Raw genomic sequence first — 26,335 nt, 5'->3', positions numbered from 1 at the left:
CAAAAATCTAAAAGACCTAGAAAATTGTTCTTTTGCAGAGTAAATTATTAGCCGCAAATCAAAAATCGTAAAAAAATATGGCTAATTGGTTCAATTTTTGTATTTGCGTTTTTCGTTTCCGTGTATCACATTTGAGAAAATCAATATTGCATCGTTATTTCCGGGGCTAAGACGCGATGACGTCATTGATTATTACGGCGTTTTCAGAAAAAACTTATTTTCTCGAAAACCATTTACTATTTTCAAAAAATTCTTGAACTAGGAAACAGTCAAAAAACAGCGCTATAACTTCTACTTCGAACAATGATTGTATCATATACAGAGTGTGTCGTTTATATGAGTAAATTATTGGCGATAAATGAAAAACCGTTAAAAATTGGATAATTTTATTTAAACAGTGTCGTGAGAGAGTTTTAGGTTTCGTCAATTATACGGGGCGCGAGATATTTGTAAAAATATCATTCGTTTACGCTATTATTTGGGTAAATTTTAATATTTGCCGATGTGTGCTGTAACTTTGAAGTGCGACGAGATGGGAAGGACATTTTATGCAGGGTGCATGCACAATTAAATTAAATCGATTTTGCGAAAGTTCCGTAGTGGTCCGCAGGACGGAGATGCTTCGCGCCACGCGCTACGAAGTTGGCTGGCCAGTGACGATTTTTCGAAAGCAATCTTATTCAATACGTGCGTTTTAGTTCCCTAGTAGCTAATAATTTAAAAATCTAATTAATTCTAGCGAAGATTACTTGCTGCGTCAGAATGACATTAATGTCATATGGGAATGGCTAATAGAATAGGTTTAATTGCTTATATTGTACTTGCTTCAAAAAGCTGATCATGCATTTACTCAATTAGGTAATAAATGGAACTGTACTGTATCGATTGAGTGAAGTTAAAGACACGGGGATTGTCTTCGATTCGAGACTTATTTCTATACCTCATATTGAGCAATTAGTATTACCGGCGTCAGGAGCGTTGGGTTTTGCAATAAGAACTTGCTGACACTTCAACAATACCTCAAATATTGGAACTCTAAATTAGAATATGGGTCATTGGTGTCGAGTCCAATATATCAATGTCATATTGATAGCTTTGAGTTAAATCCAGATGATTTCACCATCAAGCACTATTACGCAGGTTCCGGGAATCATTGGAAGTCTGGAGGGACATTAATTCTTTAAAATTACTAGCTTTCTTGTGTTTTGTACTGTAGTTTCATTATTTTTCTCTTATATTTATTCACACTCGGTACATGAGCTCATACCGCTCTTTTCAAAAAATTATATTACAACTTTGATATTAAATGTAGAGTACAACTTTGATATTAAATGTAGAGGGCACACCTACAAATTTACACGGAATTTCCCATGTTCCGGATGCATCACCCGGAAAGTTTGTGGAGAACCTCGGGTTATGTGTCAGTGTCAGCTTCTCGTCAAGTTCCCAAAAATGTGCTTCTGTTTCCCAGTAAAGGCGGTGATTCCTTTGGTGAAACTAGTACTGGTGATCAACTCCTGCGTACTCATAGCATTGGGTCTAGTAGGAAAATTCGTCATCAGCGGTATTAGTGCCATCTACGGTTACACGTATTGTTTGATATCTGGATCACTATTGCTGATCCTATGTGCATTAGGTTGCTTTTTCATTAAGATCAATGTAAAATTGATGACGACGTTGTACATCGCACTACTCGCAGCCGACTGCTGCCTGAACTTATTGTTCTCCTCGTTCGTGTTGGACAGAGCCGTCAGAACCAACACGCAAGACACTAGGAATTTTTTGGCAGACGTTTATTTGAAAGCGCGGCGAGAACCGGAAGCGTTGCTTGTGGCGATTGCACTCGGGAAACACTTTGAGTGTTGCGGAATTGAAGGAGCTCAAGACGCGGTAGTTCGTCTTAACTCTGACAATGAACTGTTGATTTCTGGATGTTGCAAAGAGCGGGAAAGGCGGTGTACTCGAAAGCAGGCGTTCAAGGATGGTTGCAAGAAGAGATTCGGAAAATTTTACAAAGACGTTCTGCTTATGATGGGAATATTTTTGCTTTTCGCGGGAATGGGCGTTTTCATTTTGTTCCGGATGATGTTGACGCTTTGCCTGAAACCGACCATGGTTTAGAGTAAAGTTTTGGTGGCTACAACAAAATTAATTTTGTTATTAGAGCAGTAGGATTAAACCATTTCAAAACTAACCAAAACCCTCACATCTAAAATTATTGTATTAGGTAAGTCAAAAATGTCGTCATACATTTTCGGCTTATGATAAATGGCAAATAAAATTACGTATTTTAAAGACGGAACAGTTTTCATCCACATACAAAAACATGACTATGGCTGAGCAGACTCCTCCACCAGATTTTCAATGCTGATCTATAGTCTGGTGTTTTCGCTGATTACTGCAGAATCAGTTATTTATCGGTAATTCATTGAATTGCATCGGTTCCAATGTTAGAGAGAGAGAGAGATAGAGGAATTATAGAGGTATATGTACACAATCTGTTATTCGCAAACTTTTTGATAAGCTATTCTGTTGATATTTTTCTTGGCATTGTAAAAATATCGGCATGGGTTTTCTGAGGGTAGTTCCACTGCGACTAACCTGTTCACTTATTAGCAGGATCTGTTGAGTAATTTTGAGGAGTTCAACAAGTCTAAGGAGTCTAAACACGCGGAGAGGTTTCCACGGACCTGTCAATGGAATCTGACAGGGTGTGTCAAATATCAACTGCATAAAATGTTTTAGTATTTCTTTTTATTGGCAACTTGCATTAGTTTTGGTTAGTTAGTTAGTAATAAGACACTTCTATATTTTTGTTATAAATACAGATTTGTTTTGCACTGTCCTACAGGTTTTATGCATTTTTTAAGATACTCAACCGAAATTTAAATTTTAAACGCGAAAAACAAATTTGAAAAAGTTTCTCAAAAAATTATTTTAACGCCACAAATAAATTCTCATTTTTGGTTTTAGTTTTAGACAATAATTAAAACAATAATTTTTATTGTACAAATGACAATTTATCAAATGTCATCTCGCTCTACTACTCCTGTGTTTATTCAAATACATTTTTCTGTTCTTTTAAGATTCTGTCTGGATATTCGTCTAAGCTCTAGGATACTAACTTATTGTCTTATTCTGGCATAAAGTTAATCTCGATTTGAGAACCTAAATTTTATAAACTTTATTTTTGATCACTCCCCAAAAATAAATATCTAGTAACATCAGAGGACCTTGGAGGCACAGGTTAACGATTGAACGATCTAGCTGGAAGTACATATCATCCATTCAGAAAAAAGGGCCTCTCATTTGGTGAGAATTTTGTATAGGTATTAACCATTTTAATTAAACAACTAAAAATACTAATTTTGCACGAGGTTAGAATAATTTTCAAAGAACTTTTTCTGATATGATAATTTCCTCAGTGTAATAGTTTTAAATCGAAACAACTTTTGCCCCCGCGTTTCGCTCTACATCGACGATTATTTTGTCATTTGTCAAATTCATATCGGTCAAAAATTTCCCAAAATGTGCCTCTGTTTCCCGGTAAAGTTGGCGTTCACTTTGGCGAAGATAATGCTGGCGGTCATTGCCATCGTGCTCATTGCACTGGGTCTCGTAGGAAAATTCATTATCAGCAGCATCAGCGACATCTACGGATACCCGTTTTGCTTGGTATCAGGAATGATTTTGTTGGCCGTATGCGCGTCCGGTTGCTTCATCATCAAACTCAATCTAAAATGGACGACCACGTTATACATCGCGCTACTCGCCGCCGACTGCTGCCTGAACTTATTGTTCTCCTCGTTCGTATTGGACAGAGCCGTCAGAACCAACAAGCAAGACACTAGGAATTTTTTGGCCGACGTTTATTTGAAAGCGCGGCGAGAACCGGAAGCGTTGCTTGTGGCGATTGCTCTCGGGAAACACTTCGAGTGCTGCGGAATCGAAGGGCCTCAAGACGCCGAAGTTCGTCTCAACTCAGAATCTGATCGGTTGATCTCTGGCTGCTGCCAGGAGCCAGTAACGCACTGCACTCGGAAGCAGGCGTTTAAAGATGGCTGCAAGAAGAGATTCGGAAAGTTTTACGAAAACATTCTCCTTACGATGGGGATATTTTTGCTTTTGGCGGGAGCGGGCCTTTTGTTTTTGCTTGGGATGATGTTGTTCCTTTGCTTGATACCCACGCGGGTTTAGGACAATGTTTTGTTTGTCATTAGATCATTTTATTTTTCGGACTATATTGAAACGGGTAAGATTAAAATTCCGAAATTTCGTTTTTTTCAATGGATTCGTAATACATACAATGATTCCGGATTTTTGCAATGCGATCTCTGATATTTTACAGTGAAGACCAATTCGCATCTTACCCACTCTATCCAAAATTATGTGTGCACAATGCATGTCTTGCCTTATTCTCCTGGATACTAAATTATATTTGCTTCCAAGATAGCTCCAATATATTAATGAAGTCTTACTTTGACAGAAGAGCGCAACAGTGTGTCTACAACAATAATAAATCTAGCACAGGGACTTCCTGTGACACAAGGACTGTCCCAACGCTCAATCATTTGAGCTCTGCTCTTCTCAACATATATCTCTTACTTTACTTCTGTTTTGTCACATATATTTCTTCAACTGCTTTACTCTTTTCAGGCAAATGAAGTATTTGCAGCTATAAAGATTACCTAGTTGTGATGGATGTGTTTCTAACGAAGCACACCGAGTTTAGAAACTTCCAAAACAATACACACACTAACGGAGTATATTACTAAACGTGAAAAAACAGAAAAGTACAAATTGCATGGACCGGTCGTTCCGACTCTGGTCCAGCCGATCAAAATCTAATAAACATTCAAATAGCACGTCAACACAATTCGGCCTCTAAAAAGGAACTGACCACTCCGCGCTGCTTCGCCGACTTCGTCTCCGACAATTGGCAATAGAGGGCGCTCCGCACATCACCACCACACAGTACACCCCGAACAATTTTTAAATCATCACGTAGTCTGGTCGATATATCTTCCTAAACTTAAGCGTAATGCCAATAGATCCGCAACACTATTTGGAGCACAAGACACACACACAGACTATTTCAGAAATCATCTAACGTTGACAATAAATCAGGTTGATACAGAGTTTAACACTGAAACAAAAAATCTGGAGCTATGGATGACATAAGATTCACCGAATATTTCAATTGCCTCTGTCAATACACCTGTGGATTACTCAAGAAACTCTCACCAAATCGTGAAACAATGGGTTATAGTCTTATGTGGGTCAAATTTTATTTTTATTTATTTGGACGTTGAAAGTTACATGAAAAAAGTGCAGGAAAAAAATGTCTCCTAGAAATCAGTCTGCTGAAATGTATTTTTTCTACTCCCTGTATAATAGCTAATTGTACACCGGTCCAGGGTATAGAAAGTGTAAAACTGTAATGTAATGTAATGCGTTTTAATCTTCTCCTGAAGATGTCAACTTGGTTGGCGAAACGCGCGTCGAACACGTAAAATTGAGTTTCGTTTCGAGTTTGTGGTAAAACGTGTTATTGTGTCTTTTCAGATTGGATCATGGTATTCACAAAGTCCTGATCTTGATCGACTTATTTAAGAGGGAGAAAACACGAGAAACTTTCCACATTGCTATTTAAAAACATGCTATATCTTAACGTATTGCTTTCTCAGTCCTAAAGAGAATGTTTCTTTGATCGATGAGACTATAGTGAGAGTATATTGTTTAATCCGGGAGTTAAATTAGATGTAAAAATTTCGGAAAGATCCTCAAATTCTTACTGTGAAAATGACTGTGTTTGCTGAGAGACGCTTCATATATCACCAACATCATTAAGGGTATTTTTATCTACTTCAGGTTCGGGAAAACTGGTTGTATTTTCTTCCAAATAGGTTGGATTCTCAGATATTGGGAACATCTGGTTCCATTATTCTAACGTCTGAATCTTTCTTCACACACACAATTTTTAGTTTAAAATAAGGGCAGAATTATTTTTTAAACAGGGGTGTAATTTTACGTCTAAATTTCACACATAGCAAACTTATCTGGTACATTTTTAGAAAGCTTTAGCATTTTAAAATGGAGTTTAACTTCACAGTACTAAAATAAATAAGAACTAAAAGTACAGATTTTCACGAAATTATACACATTCACATGAAAATTGTTTCGACAATACCGTGTCTTTATCAAATGTAATATTTACAAACTACCTGCTACTATATATATACAGAAAAATGAAAATAAAACCTTAATTAATGTTGTTGTGAGAATTTAAATCTAATTGATCGTTAAGCATTGCATTTGAATGTCTCCGTTTGTTAATCTCCATGGCTTCCAATAAATTTAATTTTCTACTTTTTGTGGCTGTATGTAAATTATCAAAATTGTCGTCAAAAATGTGTTTTTCTGGGTTTAAGTATGTAGCATAATTAGAATCTAGACTATTGTTTTTAAACGCTGTTTTATGTTCGTTAATGAGTTTCTTGAAGGATCTACCTGTTTGTCCAATATAAGGAATATAAGGATATTAACGAATCTAGTTTAAACAAAGATGCATGTATTAGCAAATATAATAAACTCTCCATTAATAGATAACAACAAACGTCAAGAAATTTCTCAAAAAAATCTATCAAAAATAAAGCTTCTGAAAATAACATAATATTTACACGTGCAGAAAAAGGGAAGACAGTCATAGCTATCGATCTCACAGAATATATTACAAAAACCAACAATTTTCTTAAACCAGAACTTTCCAATGTATCAAACACGATGTCCTAAAATTTATATTGGACAAACAGGTAGATCCTTCAAGAAACGCATTAACGAACATGAAAGAGCGTTTAAAAGTAATAGTCTAGATTCTAATTATGCTACAACAAAACATTTTTTTCTATCAGTTTAATACTTATAACTCCAAAATTATGGAAAGTGAATGAAATCTGCGTTCTCCTTCATCACCTCATCTTCGTGTGCTTTCTAAATCCTTTTTATTCTTTATCATTATAAGAAAAACTAGCCCTGTTTCTTTTTATCTATTTATTATTTAATAATATTCATATCACGTTGCTTTTCGTATGGGTATTCTCTGGTTGCCGACTTTGTTGTAATATTAAATCTATGTGGTATAACCTTTTGCTCCATACCCTATATTTATAAATTTTATTGCTTGCATTTTTCTTCACTAGACGCATCTATTTATTTTCCTCCCATCTGCATTATTTAAGTAACGTAACTTCGACACTCTTTGCTAAGAGTGTGACGAATGTATTGCTTTAGAACCACCACTATTATTGTTTCTCGTTATGATAAGTAGTAGTCGTCTCAACATCCAGACAAATTCAATATGAAGTAATGATTTTTAAGTTGACACTTTTATTTATAAAGCAACCGAATTCGAGACCATGAAAATATAATCTACTTTTAACATTATGGTTGCTTTAACGAACCAACTAGACGCTTCCCAGTCGAGTTTATAATTAAAAGTAGGATTTCTGGTCAATGCACGCGCGGCTCGGTGATGTTGCGTTTATTTTTACGGACTCGGTTAGTTTTGATTACTTTTTGCCGGCGCTTTGGTTGAAATTTACTCGGTCGGTATACCCGGAAGCCGATTTTGTGCCGTTTGTGCCTAACAAATATATTTTTAGATTTTTTCTTTCCTTTGGACAAAACGTGTTTCAAAAAAACTAATTCTTGTTTGTTTCAAATAAATCGCTATCAATCAATTGTTCCAATTTTTTTTATTTTTGTTTACGGCATATAGTTTATTTAAACCGAATAAAAAATAATAGGATTTGCTTAGTGCATTATATCAAGCAAAACTTGTAGGACAAGGATATCCTACTAACCACTTCTTTTTGGATGCAATATTTCGGAGTGAGTACTTAGAAAAACTTTTGGTAGGTTGTTTAAATATAACCCAAATTATGTAGTAATTTTGTGTATATCATTATTATGAGGTCTAAAAAATGAATTGATTCAAATTCGCAGCTTAAATTTGCATATTTTATTTATATTTCTCAATCCATTCAACAGGTAAACGCAGTTACCCAGTTACAGCACGCTCAATATAAGCTTGAACTTATCTCTACAATGGAAGCAAATAAATTATAACTACGAGCTAAAGAATTTTATACACGTTTACTTTAAATAAACTAAGGCTTAAATAAAACATATCTATATCTATCCGTTTAGAAACACACAGTTATTATAAGTCCGAATACATCTTATTATAGGAGAGTTGGAAAAGTAATTCGACCCAAATCGCTCAATAGAAAACGTACGTCTTGTTCGCACGTTATTTATAACTTTGTAAAGAAAAAATTTCTCTCCCGTCTGTAAAATACCTAATTACCCACCGATCAGCGTGCGGGAAGCGTCACTTTACCACGTCAGTTTCGTTTCCCGTGAATCCGAGCCACTTTGGACATTTCCCACGCTTTGAATGTTGACGTTTGCCAATTCTGACGGTCATGTCAGTGAATGTATTCGTGTTGTTTTGCGAAAATGTACCCAAAAACTAACGGTCGTAGAAAAAGTATAGTATGCAACGCGTCCGGTAAACTTTTTAAGTCACTCGTTTATTAAACACTCGCTCCGCTCGTGTCAAATAAACTCGTGAGTCAAATGCCGCTTACCGCACTTGTTGCATTTGCATTGCACTTTGCATTCACTTTGTGCTGATGAGTGCTGAAATTTAGATTTATTTGTAAACCTATCTTTCTAAGACACAACGGGGACGCGTTTTTTTTTGTACTTTATATTGTTCGCAACCTAAATTATAAATAAATAAAATAAATAAATGTCGAACCTCACACCGAAGTTCAGACGCGTGTCGAACTGAACATGCTTGAATGAACTGCAACAATCTCTATTAGAGGAATGTAAACGTATTTCTCTAAATTCTGTAATGTATCCATTTCCATCTATTGCTACGCTTCGATATGAAGTTCGTGTGGAAGTTGGAAAATGTCGCGTCTAACCGACTTTCGAGGCGCCACCAGTGCTCTTCATTTAATCCACTTGCTTTTAATTATACAATTACCGTCGCAATTTGTCGCGACCAGCAAGAAGAAGGTCGACTAGCGGTTTTAGAGGAAAACGAAAGTGATCGCCTAGGAAATCTACGCTTTCGGTACCGGTACTGCTTCCACGCCGTACCTGTATTCGGATTTTCGCTCGCAAGCTGTGTGTTTCGAATCTATCGCCAAAGGGACGACGACATTAAAGACTTAACTACTTTTGTGCGCGCGTGTGTGTGTGTGTGGCGTACCGCTTTATTGTGATTTTCGCAAGCTTGCACGTGAACGCGCAGTAAACTGCTTTTACGACTGGCCGCCAATGTTTGCAGTCTAGAGTACCGTTCGATTTTGATAAATTTTAATGTGTTCAGTGACGACTACCTTCCCAGTTTGTCGGGTGAGTTAGTTGAGTCTGTTGTTGGCCACAGAGCGGGTAAGATTGAGTTTTTAAATAGAGGATTTTTTTTTTGAAATTGAAGAGTGTCGATCAGCAGCGAAAAGTAAACGGCGATATTGAGAATAGGACGTCTGTGCGGGGCGATGTTTACGTTGTGCACCAGATCAGCTGTCGGGACAGCTGATCGTCGAATCTTTTGTACAGTGTGGTCCGTTTATTATCTGACGATACCGTTTCTCGGAGTCCGTAAAGACAAAAAATTGTTTCGATTCGCTCGTACTGTTAAAATACTATATTGCTATAGTCGGTACGATTTGCGATGGCATAGTCGGTCATAAAAGCAGTATTTTATCTGGTTCCACTCGTATACTAAGAATACTAAGATAATTACAGTGGTTTCCACTACAAAACTGAGTTTTAATCTTCTCCTGAAGATGCCAACTTGGTTGAGGAGACATCAAAAGATACTAAAGTTCATGTTCATTTAGCCTTACGTCTTTGATTTTACCAATAAACTCTTGGGAGTTTTTTACAGAAAAACTTTCTTTTTGATGTTTTAAATTTCCAAGTTCTGCAACCAACCACTTTAAAATATTATATGTTGGAGAACCTATATCTGAGACAATAGGTCTCATTGTTTTTCTAGGTTTATGAATTTTAGGTAAGTAATGTCTATTTCGGGCGGTTTTTTGACACGACATTAGAATTTGTTCTTAATTTAACCTTTACTTGTATTGAACCATACTGGTTTTTCTTCCTTTCAAAGGCTCATGACGCATTCGTACGACCCCGTATTATATTTTTGGGAGAAAATATTAAATAATTAAATTTTCAAGTGAAAAACTTCCATATTGCAAGTCGCTAGGAGTAACAATTTTGGAAATATTTTGTTTTAAACAATAACGAAAAAAAAACAAGTAGCATCTGTTTGGGAGGCAGCTCTCCAGCCAGTTACCCAAGAAAATTTGATCAGTTGTAGTGCAGTGTTGCGATGTACAGGGTGTTTACAAAATAATGATTTACAGTTTTACACAAAATTTCCAAAAAGCATTTTTTTCAATGTTGTCACGAAAAATTCTGACAGAAAATTAAACTTGTCACTGCTGTCAATCTCTGATACACGATTTTCCACTTACAAATGTCTCAAAATAATTAGATATAGTTAGAAAACTACTTTCATTTTGAAAGTATATGAACATATGTGAATTGAAACGGTAGTTTGCTGTAAGTCTTGATACCCTATACATCGCCTATACATGGAACTACTAGCCTGGATACTCGTCAGTCGAACTCAGGATTCTAGTTTTGGTTAGTTTAGTTATTTCTAACTCAGCAGTAAGATACAAATTTCAAATAAAATAGGAAGTACTGTACAGACAATAAGTTAAATATAATTTACCGTTTTTCCCCGTATGCTTGTATCAGTGTATGATTTTATTTATCGAGATAAGATATAATGGCCCCAGCAACTAATTGATGCAATTAAGCGCGATAGGGAGTCAAACAACAGATACCTGTTTCAGATACTCGAAGCGATGCGCCATGGCTAAAGCTGCCCCTCAAGCTGTGGGTGAGTGTCTTTTTTTATTATTAAACTACATGCTACGACAGTTTTCGGCGTGCACGTAAGAGTGTAAGTTATTGACATACGTTTAGGCGCGATAAATTTTGACAATTTGCTGATAAATTAAAGCTTTTTCAAATAGATAAATAGATCCGCTGCCCCTTTCAAGAAATGATTTTTGAAAAGGCTTTTCGCTAAATTATTTATGTGGGTAGCTGCGATTATGACAAATTAGCATTATTACGGGAATGAATAACGGAAAATGTATAAATAATCTTGGAAGTTATTCCGTTACGATACTAACATCTGCAAGCGGAATGAATTTGAACAACTTAGTGAAGGGGGAGAGATTTTTCGGTACTATATGATTGCACAGATCAGGCACTATTTACAAACACATGTTTACAAAACTTCGGGCATCGGGTGTTGATGAATCGAACTTGCTGACGTTTCGCCAATCATCTTTTGTCGTAGTCTTAAGGCTCATTCATGTTGTTTCAGCCTAGTTGATATTTTTCGTGTGGTCTCTTCAATATATTCTTTGCCGCACATTCATGTAACTCCTGATATCTCAAACGGAATTTTGTTTTGGTTCTGGGTTCTGGTTACTCGGGATCAGATGTTTACGGCTTTGAAATCAAGAGAGTTCATAACCGATGGGATCAAATGTAATGATTTTGAGATTGTTCTATGAAATGAAACGAATTAAGTACGAATGTAAAGGGCTTTAATATAGACATTTTGTTAGAGGGTATGTTGGAGAACCAATTGAACTGACAATAGGTCGAAGGGGCAATCCTGATTTGTGAATCTTAGTGAGTCAGTAGAGAGAATATGAAAGAGCCTTAACAAACTAAAATCTATAGAAATCTATGAGCAACTGATAATGTTCATGCCTTTTCTTTGGATCCGCCCCCCTCAAGCACTGAAGAAGCCAGCAACAACATCAACAACCCGCGCAGCAGGAATCCGGAATATCTGTAAATAGTATTACAGTAGCCTACGGAATAATTATATTAATGAAAGAGCCTTTTACAGGTAAATAAAATTATCATTTTCGTATCAGAAATACATTATTACAAAGTTTTGTGAGGAGGAATTTTAGGCTAGAGAAATAATATTGTTTATATCGTATTTTGATTTAAGATTTTCAGATTTCTAATGATCGCTTGAGGCTCATTTGCTTACAGGATCTCACTTTTATTATAAATAAATAAATATAATTTATAAATAATAAATATTATTTATAAATTAAATTTATAATTAATAAATATTATAATTAATTATAAATGTTTTATATGGAATAAACTATGCAAATATTTTGCTTTCAACTACGTAGTACCATCATGGACTTTTTAAAAAATAGCTACTCATCTGGCCCCCAAGCGAATTTGATCATTTTAAAAAGAAATCATATGGCTATAACATTAATTAATGTGATTTGTCAAATACAAACAATCACTGTCTTATCTTGGGAGATTTTTATTTGGTGATATAATTCCTCTGGCAATAGAAATCCTCGTCTAAATTGGCAGAACCAAGAAAGCGTTTCCGAATTTTACGAATCTTAAATATGATTAATAGTGATTATACTTCAATAGATGTTGTTCCGCCCTAAATGAGTATCTGATCAATGCAAGACAGTCGTCACTAACCATCGCGATTATATTACTTGGTAAGAGAGAGAGAACTAGTTGTACTTAGAATTTATTAATTTAACCTATTTTCTATGTAGTAATGGATACGGTCTTCCTTAATGATAGGCGAGTATTATTATTATTAAAATATGATGAAATCTTAGATAACATTTTTTTTAATGAAAATATGAAGCACTTTTAATTAAAAAATGGATTAAAAATCAACCGTAAGAGATAAATTTCTATGTTCAAATTCTATTACTTTAAGAATATATTAACCAATTAAAATTATTTGTTTGTTTTCGTATTATTAACTAACTTTTAAGTTAAAAAATGAAAATTTAACTAAATTCTTGGTAAAAAAATCATGTGTTTTATCGGTCACATGTTTTACCCATTTAAGTTTAAGATTGCGGAAGAAAATTTCACTGCTCGTCATTAGTTGAAACAAACTGAATTTATTTATGTGATAATTTAAAATAATAATACAAAATATTATTATAAAACAAATTTTATTATTATTTATGTTATTTTAATATATAAAATTTTATTTTTTTAAACAATGTTATAAAGAATATTATCATTTTTTTATTATTCTTACCAAACAGCGTAAATCTAAAAAAATATATTCAACTTTAAATTTTTAAAACTGTTATGGTCTATATTTATTTTTTTTTGGTAATTTAGTAAATTACTCCACTCCATCTTTAGTTAACAAAAGAAAAACCGCTCCGTTACGATTTTCATTTGTTTTTCGCGTATGTTAATAAATAAAATCATTTTAGAGGTCATTCCTGTCTATTCGTGACATAAGTTTATACGCAAAGCATGAAATAATTACAAAAAATATAAGGGGTCATGTTGTCGAGTTGTGTTTTGTGAGTTAATGTTTTAGTATTATAATTTTTAATTGTAATAACAATATTTTCTGTGATTTAAAATGGGGAATTATGAAATTAGGTGATTCAAAAATCAGTTTTAATTATTATTTAAATATAATTTTGCCAATTGAATGATTGGACCCTTTTCGCTACATTTCATGACAAAGGAGCGTGTGATGGCTTAGCAAGGAGTATAAAAAGACAAGCTTATCGTGATAATCTCCAACGTGATAAAGACAACTACATAACAACCCCACTTTCCTTTTTCCAGTGGGCCCAAAGTTCTTTAAGAAAAGATACCAACCACGATTCGAACGCTTAACTACAATAAAAAATACTCGCCAATTTCATTAGTACAAACCATTGGAAAATGTTTCACTAGAATGCAGGCTCATTTCAGAGGATGAAAAAGTATTTATTAAAAAAAAAGTTAAAAAAGAAAAGAAAAAAATTAATGACGACAAATTTTCTTCCGAAATCTTAAACTTAAATGTGTAAAGCATGTGACCGATTAAAAACATGATTTTTTTTACCAAGAAATCAGTTAATTTTTTTTTTGATAACTTAAAAGTTGGTTAACAATACGAAAATTTTTATTCGTTAATATATTCTTAAACTATAGACATTTGACCCTGGATCCTGAAAATTTCATTGATTTATCTCTTACGGTTGATTTTTAATCCATTTTTTAATTAAAAGTGCTTCAAATTTTCATTAAAAAAATGTTGTTAAAATCAAAATTTTAAAAAATCGTTTGAGGGATCAATTTTCCATCATAAGTACTTAAAAAAAATTTACATAGATTAATTTTTTATGATGATGGAAAATGGGGGGTCCACTTGACGTGGTCTTACTGACAAGTAACGTAAAAGTTTTACGATGAAATATCTTCATCAACAAAGCCAAAATCGGGAGTGCTAATTAATTAAAAATATTTCTGAAATGGTTACTCCCGACCACTTTTAATATGAGCACGTTTTTAATTTAAAACAGTAGAAAACACAGCGTGGTTACAAGCAAAGGTTAAATTAAGAATAAATTCAAATATCATGTCAAAAGAAAAACCGAAATAGGCATTGTTTAAAAAGCTATGAAACAACTTTGACACTTCTCTCTCACTAACTCTCTGTACAAGCAGTTTTAGATAAGCTTTAAATTAGTCTATTGCCTTTAAAAATGAAAGTATTACTGCTTTGTGCAGTATGATGCTGTAAATAGCACTGTGAAAGTTTATTCTCAAACAAAAAAAATAATTACAAAAGTTTTATTGTGTTATATTTATTATATTCTCGCAAATGTCAAAACGAACACATAACCAACGCAAACATAAGAAAAACACTGCATTCGTTTGATAGAACTTTTCCTGTTTTCAAAAGTAGTTTAATACCATCGTATTTATAATAACCGTTTGCTAAAAATGACCTTCACAACAACAACAAGAAATCTAAGGTGGCTGTCGAAATTATTATAATCATGCCATAGCTTGCAGCACGCAAAAAACGATGTAATTAATTATATATAATTATAATTTCATTCAAATTCTGGTACGGTATAGATAGTATACATATTCAAAAGTTTCTTTTTATTCTTCAACTTAGAAATATATTTATAATCTTTGATGTATTATAAGATTAGAAAATACACTAACATTTTCTAGTACCTTAACCCAAAAAAATGTATTCGCGTGAATCATTTGTTTGTTTTGATATCGCTAAAACGTAATAGAGATGAAACTCTAAAGATGTACGGTAAATATGACGATGAAAAACAAGTTTGACTGCTCCGTTCCTACAGTTTTGTCCTGTACAGCGGTGCTATCGTATTTACGTTATATATTTTTTGGAAAATACTTCAAATTTCGTTTAGTTTTCGTCTATTGATCTGTGATAAAAAGAAAAACGTTATCGCAAATAACCATTCGTTGTTATCTACATTTGGGACGGAACGAAACAATATGATCGACGGAATGCGATTGAGATTAACAGTTTACATTCAATTTTGATTTTTTTTAAGCTCCGATTTTTTGGTTTGACGGTATTGTGATAGATAATTTGACCAAAATAACTAAAAGTTCAGATTTTCACGAAATTATATATTTTGACACGACAATTGTTTCGACAACACCGTGTCTTTATCAAATGTAATATTTGCAAACTACCTGCCACTATATATATACCGAAAAATAACCGTAAAACCTTAATTAATGTCAGAATTTAAGTTCAAAAAGTCTTATGATGAAATTGGAACAATAACAGGTAGGAGCAGACTTACAGTAAGAAATGTTATGCTGAGATACAACAACTGTTATAGAAAAGACAAAAAATCGGAATAAAGTAAAAAAAAAGGAAAATTAATGGCGGCGTCAGGTGGTTTGGGTTAGATGGTGACGATTATTTCCAACAATAAAACTTTACAATATTTCTTAAACTCCCTTTAATCCAATTGAGCACCTGTGGTATATATAAGAAAAAAACAGTAAAATTTAATTAAAAAGAAGCTTTATTAGAAGAATGCAAAAAATATAAGAAGAAATAGCAAGCAAGCTTGTACAGTAGATTATGCCAAGATGTCGCGAAACTGTCATAAATTTTAAAGATTACCCAACGAAATACCAGCCAAAGTGGCTTTATTCTATTAATGCATAAATTCGCAGAAAATGTTTTTATTACACTGAACTTTCGTAATATTTCATTTCCTCGTCTTTGCTTAGGCTTTGTAACAGTTTATACGAGAGTTTTGAAAAAAAAAATTACTCGGCGTATACTGTTGATGGCTACTATGCGATATTGATAACGGAAGTGACCATGATGGACCAAAGACCGACGACTTCATGTGATAATACTGACTGAAGAAGTCAACAGGATGATTGGTGAAACCTTAGCCGTTTAATTGATCAACATTATGACCAATATGTCTAAGAGTCAGTGACATTTTTGAGGCTTATTTTCCGAAAGGAGGTTGAAGGGATTAGTCTCACTAAATGTCCTATTCCGTTAAGGCTGAAATTTTCTCCAGCACTTCTCCGATAGGCCATAAGTTTTTACATGTGAAAATATTTCTTCCCAATTTTTATTTTAATTAAACACGATGAACCGATAAACTATTAATATTAGTGTAAAAATTATAAAAGAAGAATGATATCAATCGTCCAACCCATATCCCCAACAGAAGAATTCGTATTTGTTATTATCAATGAATGTAAAGAACACTGATATATTTTTTTTATTTTCACTTTATCTCAGTAACTAAGCTAGACGAGAAAAATTTTGTAGAGAATTAAATTTACTACAAAAAGTATCTCTAGTTATTCTCTTATATTTTGTATAGGATAGCAAAGATATTCGCGTTTGATTGTAGAAAATAATTGCTTTTTTTTTAAATTTTAGCCATATCTCGGAAACTAAGCGAGATACGAAAAAATGTAAGGAATCCGATTTTGTAGAGAATAAAATTTCCCACAAAAAACGGTAGTACAACTTTTTTATGTTAATGTAATATTTATAATAATTGGATAGTCATACACGGGATTTTCAAGTCGTTCTGCAAATTGGTTGGTTAGACCCCCTCCCCCAAAACCTCCACTCTAAAAACAGGCCTTAACTAGATAATCACTTAAGAAAGTCACTGCCTCTCCTACTAAATGGCTTTATAGCCAATCGTTTTTGTAGAGTGTGCGTTTTTGGTTTGCGTCTTTTCTACTAATTGTCGAAAAACCTTTATCGCTCGCTTCGGTAAACAAGGGAGACATCTAAAATTAAACAAAGATAAAACATTACTGCCGGCAAATTTGCTGTGCGTTCGTATTAGTTGAATCGAACCGTCGTGAATGAACGAAGGTTTGCGAAGCGTATATACCATTGGATTTGTTTAAACAATTACGCGATACGGGTGTTTAGAATGTTCGTTTTTGGTCCTTGTCAGTAAAGATGTGCGTGGGATCTGATGAACGAGACGATTATCTCGATAGTAAGTTTTCACATGCTTAAACATCTTCGCCGACCAGGAAAGTTATTTCGGTTGCTAATAGGAAATATTGACAGAATGGCAATGTCTTTTCCAACAAAAACTTTACCACTGACACGACTCTATGGTGTTATTATAATAGGTGTATCCCATAAACAACAGAACCATAGCAAAAGATCAGTTTTAGTCTTTATTTAGTCTAATAGGCTCTAAGAGTGAGCTGCGGTGCACTAGGTAGACCTCTGAGTCATAAATTTATCATTCTAAATGAAACTGTGTTAGATATATAAATCCTGAAATTACGTATAATAATATATCTTGAATTAGGATTGGGATTTATTGCGTGTGACCGATATCTATGATCTGATGGTCTATTCCGGTACAAAGTACTTAATGATATTAATTCACACAGGACGGACATTTTTAGGTTTGTGAAATAAGTTTTTTTTATGTATTGCTGGACTAGAGTAACACCATCGTGTGGTAAAGTACTTCTGCATCTCGAATATAACCTTAAAAATAGTCCTTAATAGAGTCAAATGTATTACTAAAAGTTTAGTTGAGCGCGCAAATATTTATTTTATATTGAGTTTCCTAAAATCTTACTAATCTGACAAATTTTTAAATTTTTTAATGCGACGCCCTGTATCTACTTTGTTGTGTTCAGCGTTCATCCTCTGCCAGGTTGTTAAGGTTTCTCTATTATCTATAGATTGACGTTTTTCCGTAATATTAGTTTTTATTAAACGTCTATGATAATACGTTAACTTATCGCCATCAAATGATCGATAAGTGGTACAGTACAATCCTTTGCACTTGAAAATTTTTGTAAAATTTATATCTTTTGATTTTGTACAGCATCTATTAAAACTTTTTTTTGCTTTTTTTTTGGTTTGCGAGTCATTTCTTATTTTCTCATGTTCTTATTTCCGTTACTACTAGAGCTATCGAAAACATCAAAATACTTATACAAAGGTTTGTTTCCTTCTTTCTTAGAAGTCACACTATATTTAAAGAATACAGAATAGTTCTCTCAGTGCCTTGACCGTTTGGTCATAATAATTTTCATAATTTAAAACACTGATTCTGAGGTTAATTTTACTAAAATTGACTTTAAAAAATGAATAGTGTGTAATAATATCATAAAACAGTCGGAAATACAAATCAAATGCGAAAACTTCGTTAAAAAAAGCAAGCCGTGGATATCAAACTCAATAATTAATTCTATGAAACACACCGGCCGCTTAAAAAGGATTTAATTAAAAACTACACGGACATAAAAAAACAAGAATATGTTGAATATAGAAAACAAAGTTATAAAAGATAGCAAAAATGATTATATAAAAATAAATTTCATAAAAACTCAGGAAACATGAAAAAAGTATGTATGCATAATTTGGTTAAACAGGCTGGGCAGACTGTTCTACGTTTTCCTCCATATCATTGGAGGGAGCATTTGTGGAACCGATTAAAATCAAAGGTCAGATTATACGCACCTAAATAAATATATATATATATATATATATATATATATATATATATATATATATATATATATATATATATATATATATATATATATATATATATATATATATATATATATATATATATATATATATATATATATATATATATATATATATATATATATATATATATATATATATATATATATATATATATATATATATATATATATTACTATCAAAACCTTTGAGAGTCCGACCCTAATATTCTACCATTTAATTCCGGCAAGTGTTTAATTTCTGTCAGCAGCTTACTTTCATAATTGTGAGCAAAAGCCGGCACGGTGAAGATTGAGACAGACTATTTTTTTTGCGAGGAAAGAATAAATAACATGGGCAAACATACTTCTTAAAACAATAATTTAGTACTACATAGTAATTAATATTAATGAACTAAAACTACCTAATATGGTAATAAATACATTATTTAATAAAAATAATTTTTCATTTCATGGCCTACTATAAGAAGTCTTATTAAAATATTATAATTTTGAATACGGACCCTTAGCGGATGCAATTCAAAGACGTAAAATTATGCGGGGTATCCCATAAAAAAATCTGAAAAAACTAGCTACTCCAGTGGAGAAATGCAATGGGATAAGAAAATTCTGTTGACGGCATCTTTCGTTTTACAACAACATACTGTACGGACATACTGTACATATTTGCGGAGCGCGAGCATTGAAGATGCCAAGTGAGAAACGTCTGCAGGATTCCAGTCCGATGCAGGATTCTAGTCGGATGCAGGATTCCAGTCGCGGAGTTCAACAAGCGAACGGATGATATCCCGGAATATAGTGTCATCACATATATATATATATATATATATATATATATATATATATATATATATATATATATATATATATATATATATATATATATATATATATATATATATATATATATATATATATATATATATATATATATATATATATATATATATATATATATATATATATATATATATATAATGATTTTTTGGTCCCACAAGAAGGTGTTTCGTTCTTTGATAATGATAATGAGTGAGTGATTGATAATAATAAAATTTCTAAATGGAGGAGTCAATAAGAGCAAGTAAATTAATAAATGTGTTTCAATTGTCAACGAAAACACTATTCTACTCTTTATAATTTACATTTGTAAAATACACAGAAAAAGAAAGATTACACGTCATATATTTTCAAGAGAACAGTATCATAACGCAATCTTATCCTTTTTAAAGTGTTTAATCTTTATCTCCATGAGTCACTGTAAATAATCGTGTGGACCGATAACGAATATGCTGTGGAACAAATATGCTGATCCATTTGGTTCATTTTCTTATTGTCTAATAATGTTACATTCAGTTTTCTGATTCTAATAAATTAAACACACTGATGGGATAACGACGTAAATGCAAATGGCATGGTTTTGTAGGAGAGGCAATAAATGATTGCCGACTTTTTAACATAATTTTCTGAAAAAGGAAAAAAATGGTAAATATTAGTTTTCCTTTTCTCTTGAGTCAAAACTAGATTTTGATAGAAATTGATTCAAGTGGATTTTATGAACATTTTAGAATCCGTTTACTAAATTGTGAAGCTAAGCTTACTGTAAAAAGCCAAAAGTTTGGCCTATAGGCACAAGCAACACTGCTTGAGGTTCATATACAGCGAGCGAAGAGCCCTTCTTTTACCTTTCTCTTTTTCTTCACTTCATTTTGGGTCAAACGTTCTTCGTAATTTATAGCATTCACACAAATCGCATTGATCTTTTTTTGGATTAAAAGAATCTAATATGAAATCTTGTGCTAAAAAATTTAGCCAGCTACTGGTTTTGTAGTAGCTGATCTTTGCTCTGCGTAATCTCCATGAAGATCGGCAACTGACAGACCACCTTTTACGAATTCCCTATGAATTTCGCTACGTTCGCAATGACTTCAACTGGTGGGGTAGAATTAATGTGGGCAACAATTACCTAGATATACCCAGAGTGTTGGCTAGGGTGTGTCCCGTTCTATTAAAAATTATCTGCCAATTGCGATCCTATCAACTTTTGCTAAATCCTTTGAAAAAATGATTTGATGATTATTGACATTCTCTTAATCAACACGGCTTCATAGCAGGACGATTTACTACTTCCAACTTCGGAAAACTGACGCAGTATATCGCAGACTCTGTCGATAAGGGAATTCAGGTTGATATAGTGCATTTGGATGTTGCTAAGCCTAAGAATGCCGTGCTGGGTTTTAGCCAGCCGCTTTTGAATCTTTTTAATTCTTATAGAGTGCTCTCAGTAAGCTATAATGGATCCCCGTCGGCGCGGTTTGTCACGACATCCGGCGTGCCTCAGGGTTCTAATCTTGGACCATTATTGTTTTCGAGCTGCCTGATAAAATTGAACGTGTCTTTTTACAATTTGCAGATGTTTTAAAAATTTAAAGAACTATTTGTCCCTACGGAAATGCGAACAGCTCGATCGTCTGTTCCCCGAATGATGATATTTCTTCGAAAGCGAGATGATTCGTTGTTAATAAATGGTGGTCCAGTCGGCGAACAGACGCTTACCATCCGTCAGGCTGGATACAGACAGAGCTTTTCACTAAACGGTGTAAGCACTTTTTGGAAATTGTCTTCAGGATAACCTGGCTAGTCATTTTCACTACAGGTCATAAAAGCATCCCTAGAAAATAATATTTATATGTTACCTTTTCCAACCGACGCTACATATTTGATTCAGTCTCTAGATCTGGCTGTATTTGCACCCTTTAAGAGGAAGTGTCCAAAGAACACTCTGTAGAGAAATTTAAAATCAGGATTTAGAACCATCGGGCTGTACCCAATGAATGTTGATGAAGTCTTAAGGAAGATTCCTGGACGATTGCCTAAAAACTTGGAAGAAACTAAACGAGTTCTTGATCGACGATTGGTAAAGTTTGTCAAAGAAATGATTGGAACAAACGAAGACGAGACAAAAACAAAAAGGGGAAAGAAGTTTGAAGTTGGAAAACAGATGACTATTGAAGACCAAGGTATTGCCAGTGAAGAAATTCAAGAAGTAAACGGTTTTTCGGACAGATGCGCACTACGTCCATTTTATCGTCCATTCGCACCACGTTTACTCTTATTGATAACTCGCATCCCCAGAGACGGCGTACGGTGCGTACAGAAGAAGCTATTGCTGCTGTAGAGCGTAGCATTGAAGAAGACCCGAATGAGTCCGAGCACAGGAATTGGATCTGTGTCCATCCACTTTATAGAAGATTTTGCGGAAGGATCTTATGGTTGAATGGCTACGACAACAAACAAAACTGCCGCATTTGCAGCTAAGCTAATCCTCAAGTGTAGGTCGAAACAGCTTTACATCCAGAAAAACTGACTGTTTAGTGCGCTTTATGGGCTGGTGGAATCATTGGTCCGTACTTCTTCAAAAACGATGATGGCCAGAACGTTACAGTCGGTATAGAGCTATGATTACTAACTCTTTCATTCCTGAATTGAATAACACGTTTTGGACCTGTGAATTGGCCTCCAAGATCCTGTGATTTAACACTTCTGGACTACTTTCTGTGGGGCTATGTAAAGTCATTGGTCTATGCGGATAAGCCACAAATGCTTGACCATCTGGAAGACAACATTCGCCGTGTTACTGCGGATATATGACCACAAATGTTGGAAAAAGTCATCGAAAATTGGACGTCCAGATTGGATTACATCCGCGCCAGCCGTGGCGGTCATATGCCAGAAATCATATTTAAAATGTAATGCCACAAGATTAACTTTGGTATAAATAAAATTGATGTCAATCGAACAATCCATCGTTGTTTTATTGCAACTTAAAGTTCTTTACATAAAAAAAACATCCTTTACTTATACGCAACCTAATTTTTTCTTTACATTTATTTTTAAAAAATCCTTCACAACAATAGTAGTAGAGAACCTTCTCTACTGAAGTAATTACAATTTCCGGATTTTTGTTTGTTTTATTGCAAATATAGCGGCAGTTTAATTATCAACTTATTATTATTTTTTTAATTTTAGATTTTTAGATAATTTTTAGTTCTCCTGTCATTGCGTAAGGTTTGCCACTTGGTTTAACATTTTTTAGAACTGCTGTTGACAACAATTTTACCGTCTATGACATTATTGTCAACGTCTCAGGTTTTGTTTGAAGGTTTAAATTATGCGTATGCCGGCACATAGTCGTAAACTGCAGAGACGCCGATGCGAAACGGCGACTGCACTATAGTTCTTCTATTGTTGCAGGACAACCGATACGATACGACCCGGATTTCAATGGCCCGTTGAAAAACAGATCGTGTACGGACATAATTTGTCTGCTCTTGTTCTTGGTATTCATCGCGTGCTGGGCGGGCATCGGCTGGTATGGTAAGTTCATATGTTATACTGAAATCTTTTGAAGGAATAAGTAAAAACGCATAAGGTAAACCTGCTAATAACAGCCTAGATAAAGATGGTCGTAGTGACACAATCACTCAATTTTTTTGTTTTCGGGTACTTTCACTCTGACTTTGTACCTTTTAGATATAATTGTTACAAATATTTCATTTATTAGAAACCAATACTTTGCAATCAATGTAATGCGATGGGATTCACTGTAATATTTGAACCAGCGTTATAAATTTGAATTATCCATTTGTCAGAGTTTATGTTATTGGAAACACAAATGCAACATAAAACTTTTGTTTCTATACAGTGAACGTCAAAAATATGGATCAAATTCATTTAAAAGTCATTGAATTTTGAGAATTTTTTTTTGCAGTTAACGGGTCTGTCAAAAAGTGGATATCGAACCAAGTTCCTTTTTTTTCAGTCATGTAACATAACGTACTTCCTTTTCATGAGCAAAAGAATGAAACCTTGTGAAATAAAGTAGATTTTCACAAATCTGGCCTGCTTTTAAAATTAAACAATGATTTCAAGAAAACATGTTAATGGTTCTATCCTAATAGTTGTTATCGGTATATGATGCCTCCGGCTCCTCATCTGAATCTTCGCAACTGCTTTCTGAATTACAAAGTCCGCAAAGTCGGCCCTCCCCGTGTAACTTTTAAGAAGCACGCGGCATATGGCACATTCTAAATTTAAATCCCTCCTACTTCTCAAACTTGCTTTTGTCATACTAAGAGACGCACTTTAGGTTTCTTGGCTTTGCCTGTGGTATTCCTGATGGCCCTCGCTGGCTGTCGGGAAATATAAAGGCGATTCTTCGTCGCTGCTGTCTGTAATTTTCTGGGGATGATATTCTATAGGGTCGATAAAACAAGTTGTGTATGAGATAGTAACTCAATTTTTATTTATGGAATATAACATCATGTGGCTTGTTACGGTGACACGGATCATTATGGTCCAATTTTCAATTACTCTTGCTCATAGTTACACCTGAATTTCAGCGATTTCTTTCTATAGATTGCGGCTTATTGGTATAGACCTGCGACGTTAGAAAACCCCACAAGAAAAAGTCTAGCGCAGTTAAATCGCATGATAGCGAACGAACGGCGTCTATGGTCTATTAACCTTGAGGTCTTGTAATCTTGTACGGCTGATACTTTTAATACGCCCACAGTTGTTTGTCGATTATCATTATTATTCGAAGTTAGTTCAGAAGATGCACGACCCGGTTTATCCTCAACTTCTAATAAAATGATCAATCCTGTGTTCTCCTTGGTTTCTGACGGTCTGGTGGTAGAGGTGGTGGTTTTATTTTCTCTCGATTTTATTCCCCGTGCATGCCGCATGAATGTCGACTTCCCAAAAAATAATGAAAATTCCTTTGGTTTAGTTCAGCTTTTATCCAGTTATGAACTGAAGAAGCATGCGAGCTGGACGACGAAGGTTACAGCAATGACAGTAACGCGTATCCACAATGCTTTCCGCAACATACATAGTCAGTATATTGAATGCAAAAATCTATGACCATTATGGTCAATTTCACACCCCCAAAGAATGTTTTGCACAAATACGCCTTTTTAACGCACAAAATGGAGAAAATCTGAGAATACCAGCTCATAGCTGCGTTTTTTTCGTGGTCTCATTAAAAGGCTATAAAAGCTTATGAAAATGAGTGTCAATGAATTTTAAAAAAATGGCCACATATTTAAAACCCAAATGCAAGCTTTAATTTCGATTTTTAATGTTCATAATTTTTATTTGTTAGATTAACCTAACCTGTTTCTTAGTATTGTCAAATGTATGTCTGTCTGTTTGTATGTCTACATGTCTACAATAAAAACAAAAATTTTAACTTTTCAATGAAACTTCCACAGGGTGTTGTAATACTATTTACAAATCTTCTTCAGGGCTGAAGCAGCCAAGCCAAGAGGACGATTGGCGAAACGTCAGTATTCCAAAAGTTTTGTAAATAGTAATTATAATTTTAATTCTCTGGGTTCCGTTTAGATGCTCCATATTGACATTCATTACTGACAGAAATTTTATTCTTTTGCTCATAAAAAGTGTATAGGGTAACTAGGCTAACGAAGCTAAAAGGTTAGAATGGCGTGAAATGTATTAAAACAAATGGTGTACCATTAAAAAAAACTTGGTGCTCGCATCCACTTTTTCCGCCAGCACTGTATATTTTCTATTTACTGCAAAAAATACTCAAGAAAAAATATACCGGAAGGACTTACACAGCTTTTAGAGTTAGAGCTTTGGGAGTTTGTCGTTATTGTAAGTTATAATATACAAATAAAGGTATCAATTACAAAAAATATCCTTCATATGTAATAATTATAATTATAATTGCGTATAAGCTAACTTGAGATTTTGCTTTAATTTATAGCGATAGTTAATGGCGACCCGTCGACGCTGCTCGTTCCACGTGATTCTTCCGGACGCAGATGCGGCATGGACTCCGATGTCAAAGATCGGCCATACTTGTTTTTCTTCGACTTGACCAAATGTTTTGCCCCCACAACCCCCATTACTGGCTGCAGGACCGAACAGGCAAGTAATTTTATTTTAATCAAGATTGGTTTCACATCGTTTCAACAATTTACCTTCTTCTTATAGTGCCCCGGTGTCAAACTGTCCACCCTATTAGCAATCATTGTTTTACTATCAGCATCAGAAATTCTTCTTCTTCCAGGACATCTCGTTTTTTATTTTTCCCTCTATTGGGAGGTGTACTATGGCATATTTCTCATGGTGACGCATGATATGACGAATCCTTCTAGACGTTTGAGCAGCAGATCGCAGTGATTATTCTATTCTAATTCTAATAATATATATGACAACCTACCAGGGGCGGGAAAAAAGCGGCGAAAAAAAAAACCTAACTATCAATCCATTGACGAACCTACTAAATAGCACTAGGGAGTGA

General features: G+C 34.1%; 3 protein-coding genes across 6 annotated transcripts in view; all 3 read left to right on the top strand.

Annotated features, from left to right (window-relative positions):
- The first annotated feature begins 1,416 nt into the window (after window positions 1–1,416).
- Window positions 1,417–2,121, top strand: LOC132707682 (uncharacterized). Its single transcript, XM_060679605.1, has one exon. The coding sequence runs from the start codon at window positions 1,417–1,419 to the stop codon at window positions 2,119–2,121; it is 705 nt and encodes a 234-aa protein (XP_060535588.1).
- Window positions 2,122–3,528: 1,407 nt separating this feature from the next.
- LOC132707680 (uncharacterized) lies at window positions 3,529–4,197 on the top strand. Its single transcript, XM_060679604.1, has one exon. The coding sequence runs from the start codon at window positions 3,529–3,531 to the stop codon at window positions 4,195–4,197; it is 669 nt and encodes a 222-aa protein (XP_060535587.1).
- Window positions 4,198–9,132: 4,935 nt separating this feature from the next.
- Window positions 9,133–26,335, top strand: part of LOC132706986 (choline transporter-like 2) — a 43,826-nt gene continuing 26,623 nt past the window's right edge. For 2 of the 4 annotated variants that reach the window (XM_060678588.1, XM_060678585.1), the window contains exons 1-3: window positions 17,333–17,480; window positions 23,257–23,379; window positions 25,796–25,959. In XM_060678588.1, coding sequence (XP_060534571.1) covers window positions 17,441–17,480; window positions 23,257–23,379; window positions 25,796–25,959 — 327 coding nt within the window. In that variant the 5' untranslated portion in view covers window positions 17,333–17,440. Of the gene's footprint in view, window positions 9,469–10,955; window positions 11,003–17,332; window positions 17,481–23,256; window positions 23,380–25,795; window positions 25,960–26,335 lie in introns of those variants that run through there. The other 2 variants (XM_060678586.1, XM_060678587.1) reach the window with 2 other exon arrangements.

This window comes from Cylas formicarius, unplaced genomic scaffold (assembly GCF_029955315.1).
Source record: "Cylas formicarius isolate icCylForm1 unplaced genomic scaffold, icCylForm1.1 PGA_scaffold_9__14_contigs__length_23061073, whole genome shotgun sequence".
Classification (NCBI taxonomy): domain Eukaryota; kingdom Metazoa; phylum Arthropoda; class Insecta; order Coleoptera; family Brentidae; genus Cylas; species Cylas formicarius.
The sequence above is the reverse complement of the archived record's forward strand: the minus strand, read 5'-3'. Positions and strand labels throughout refer to the sequence as shown.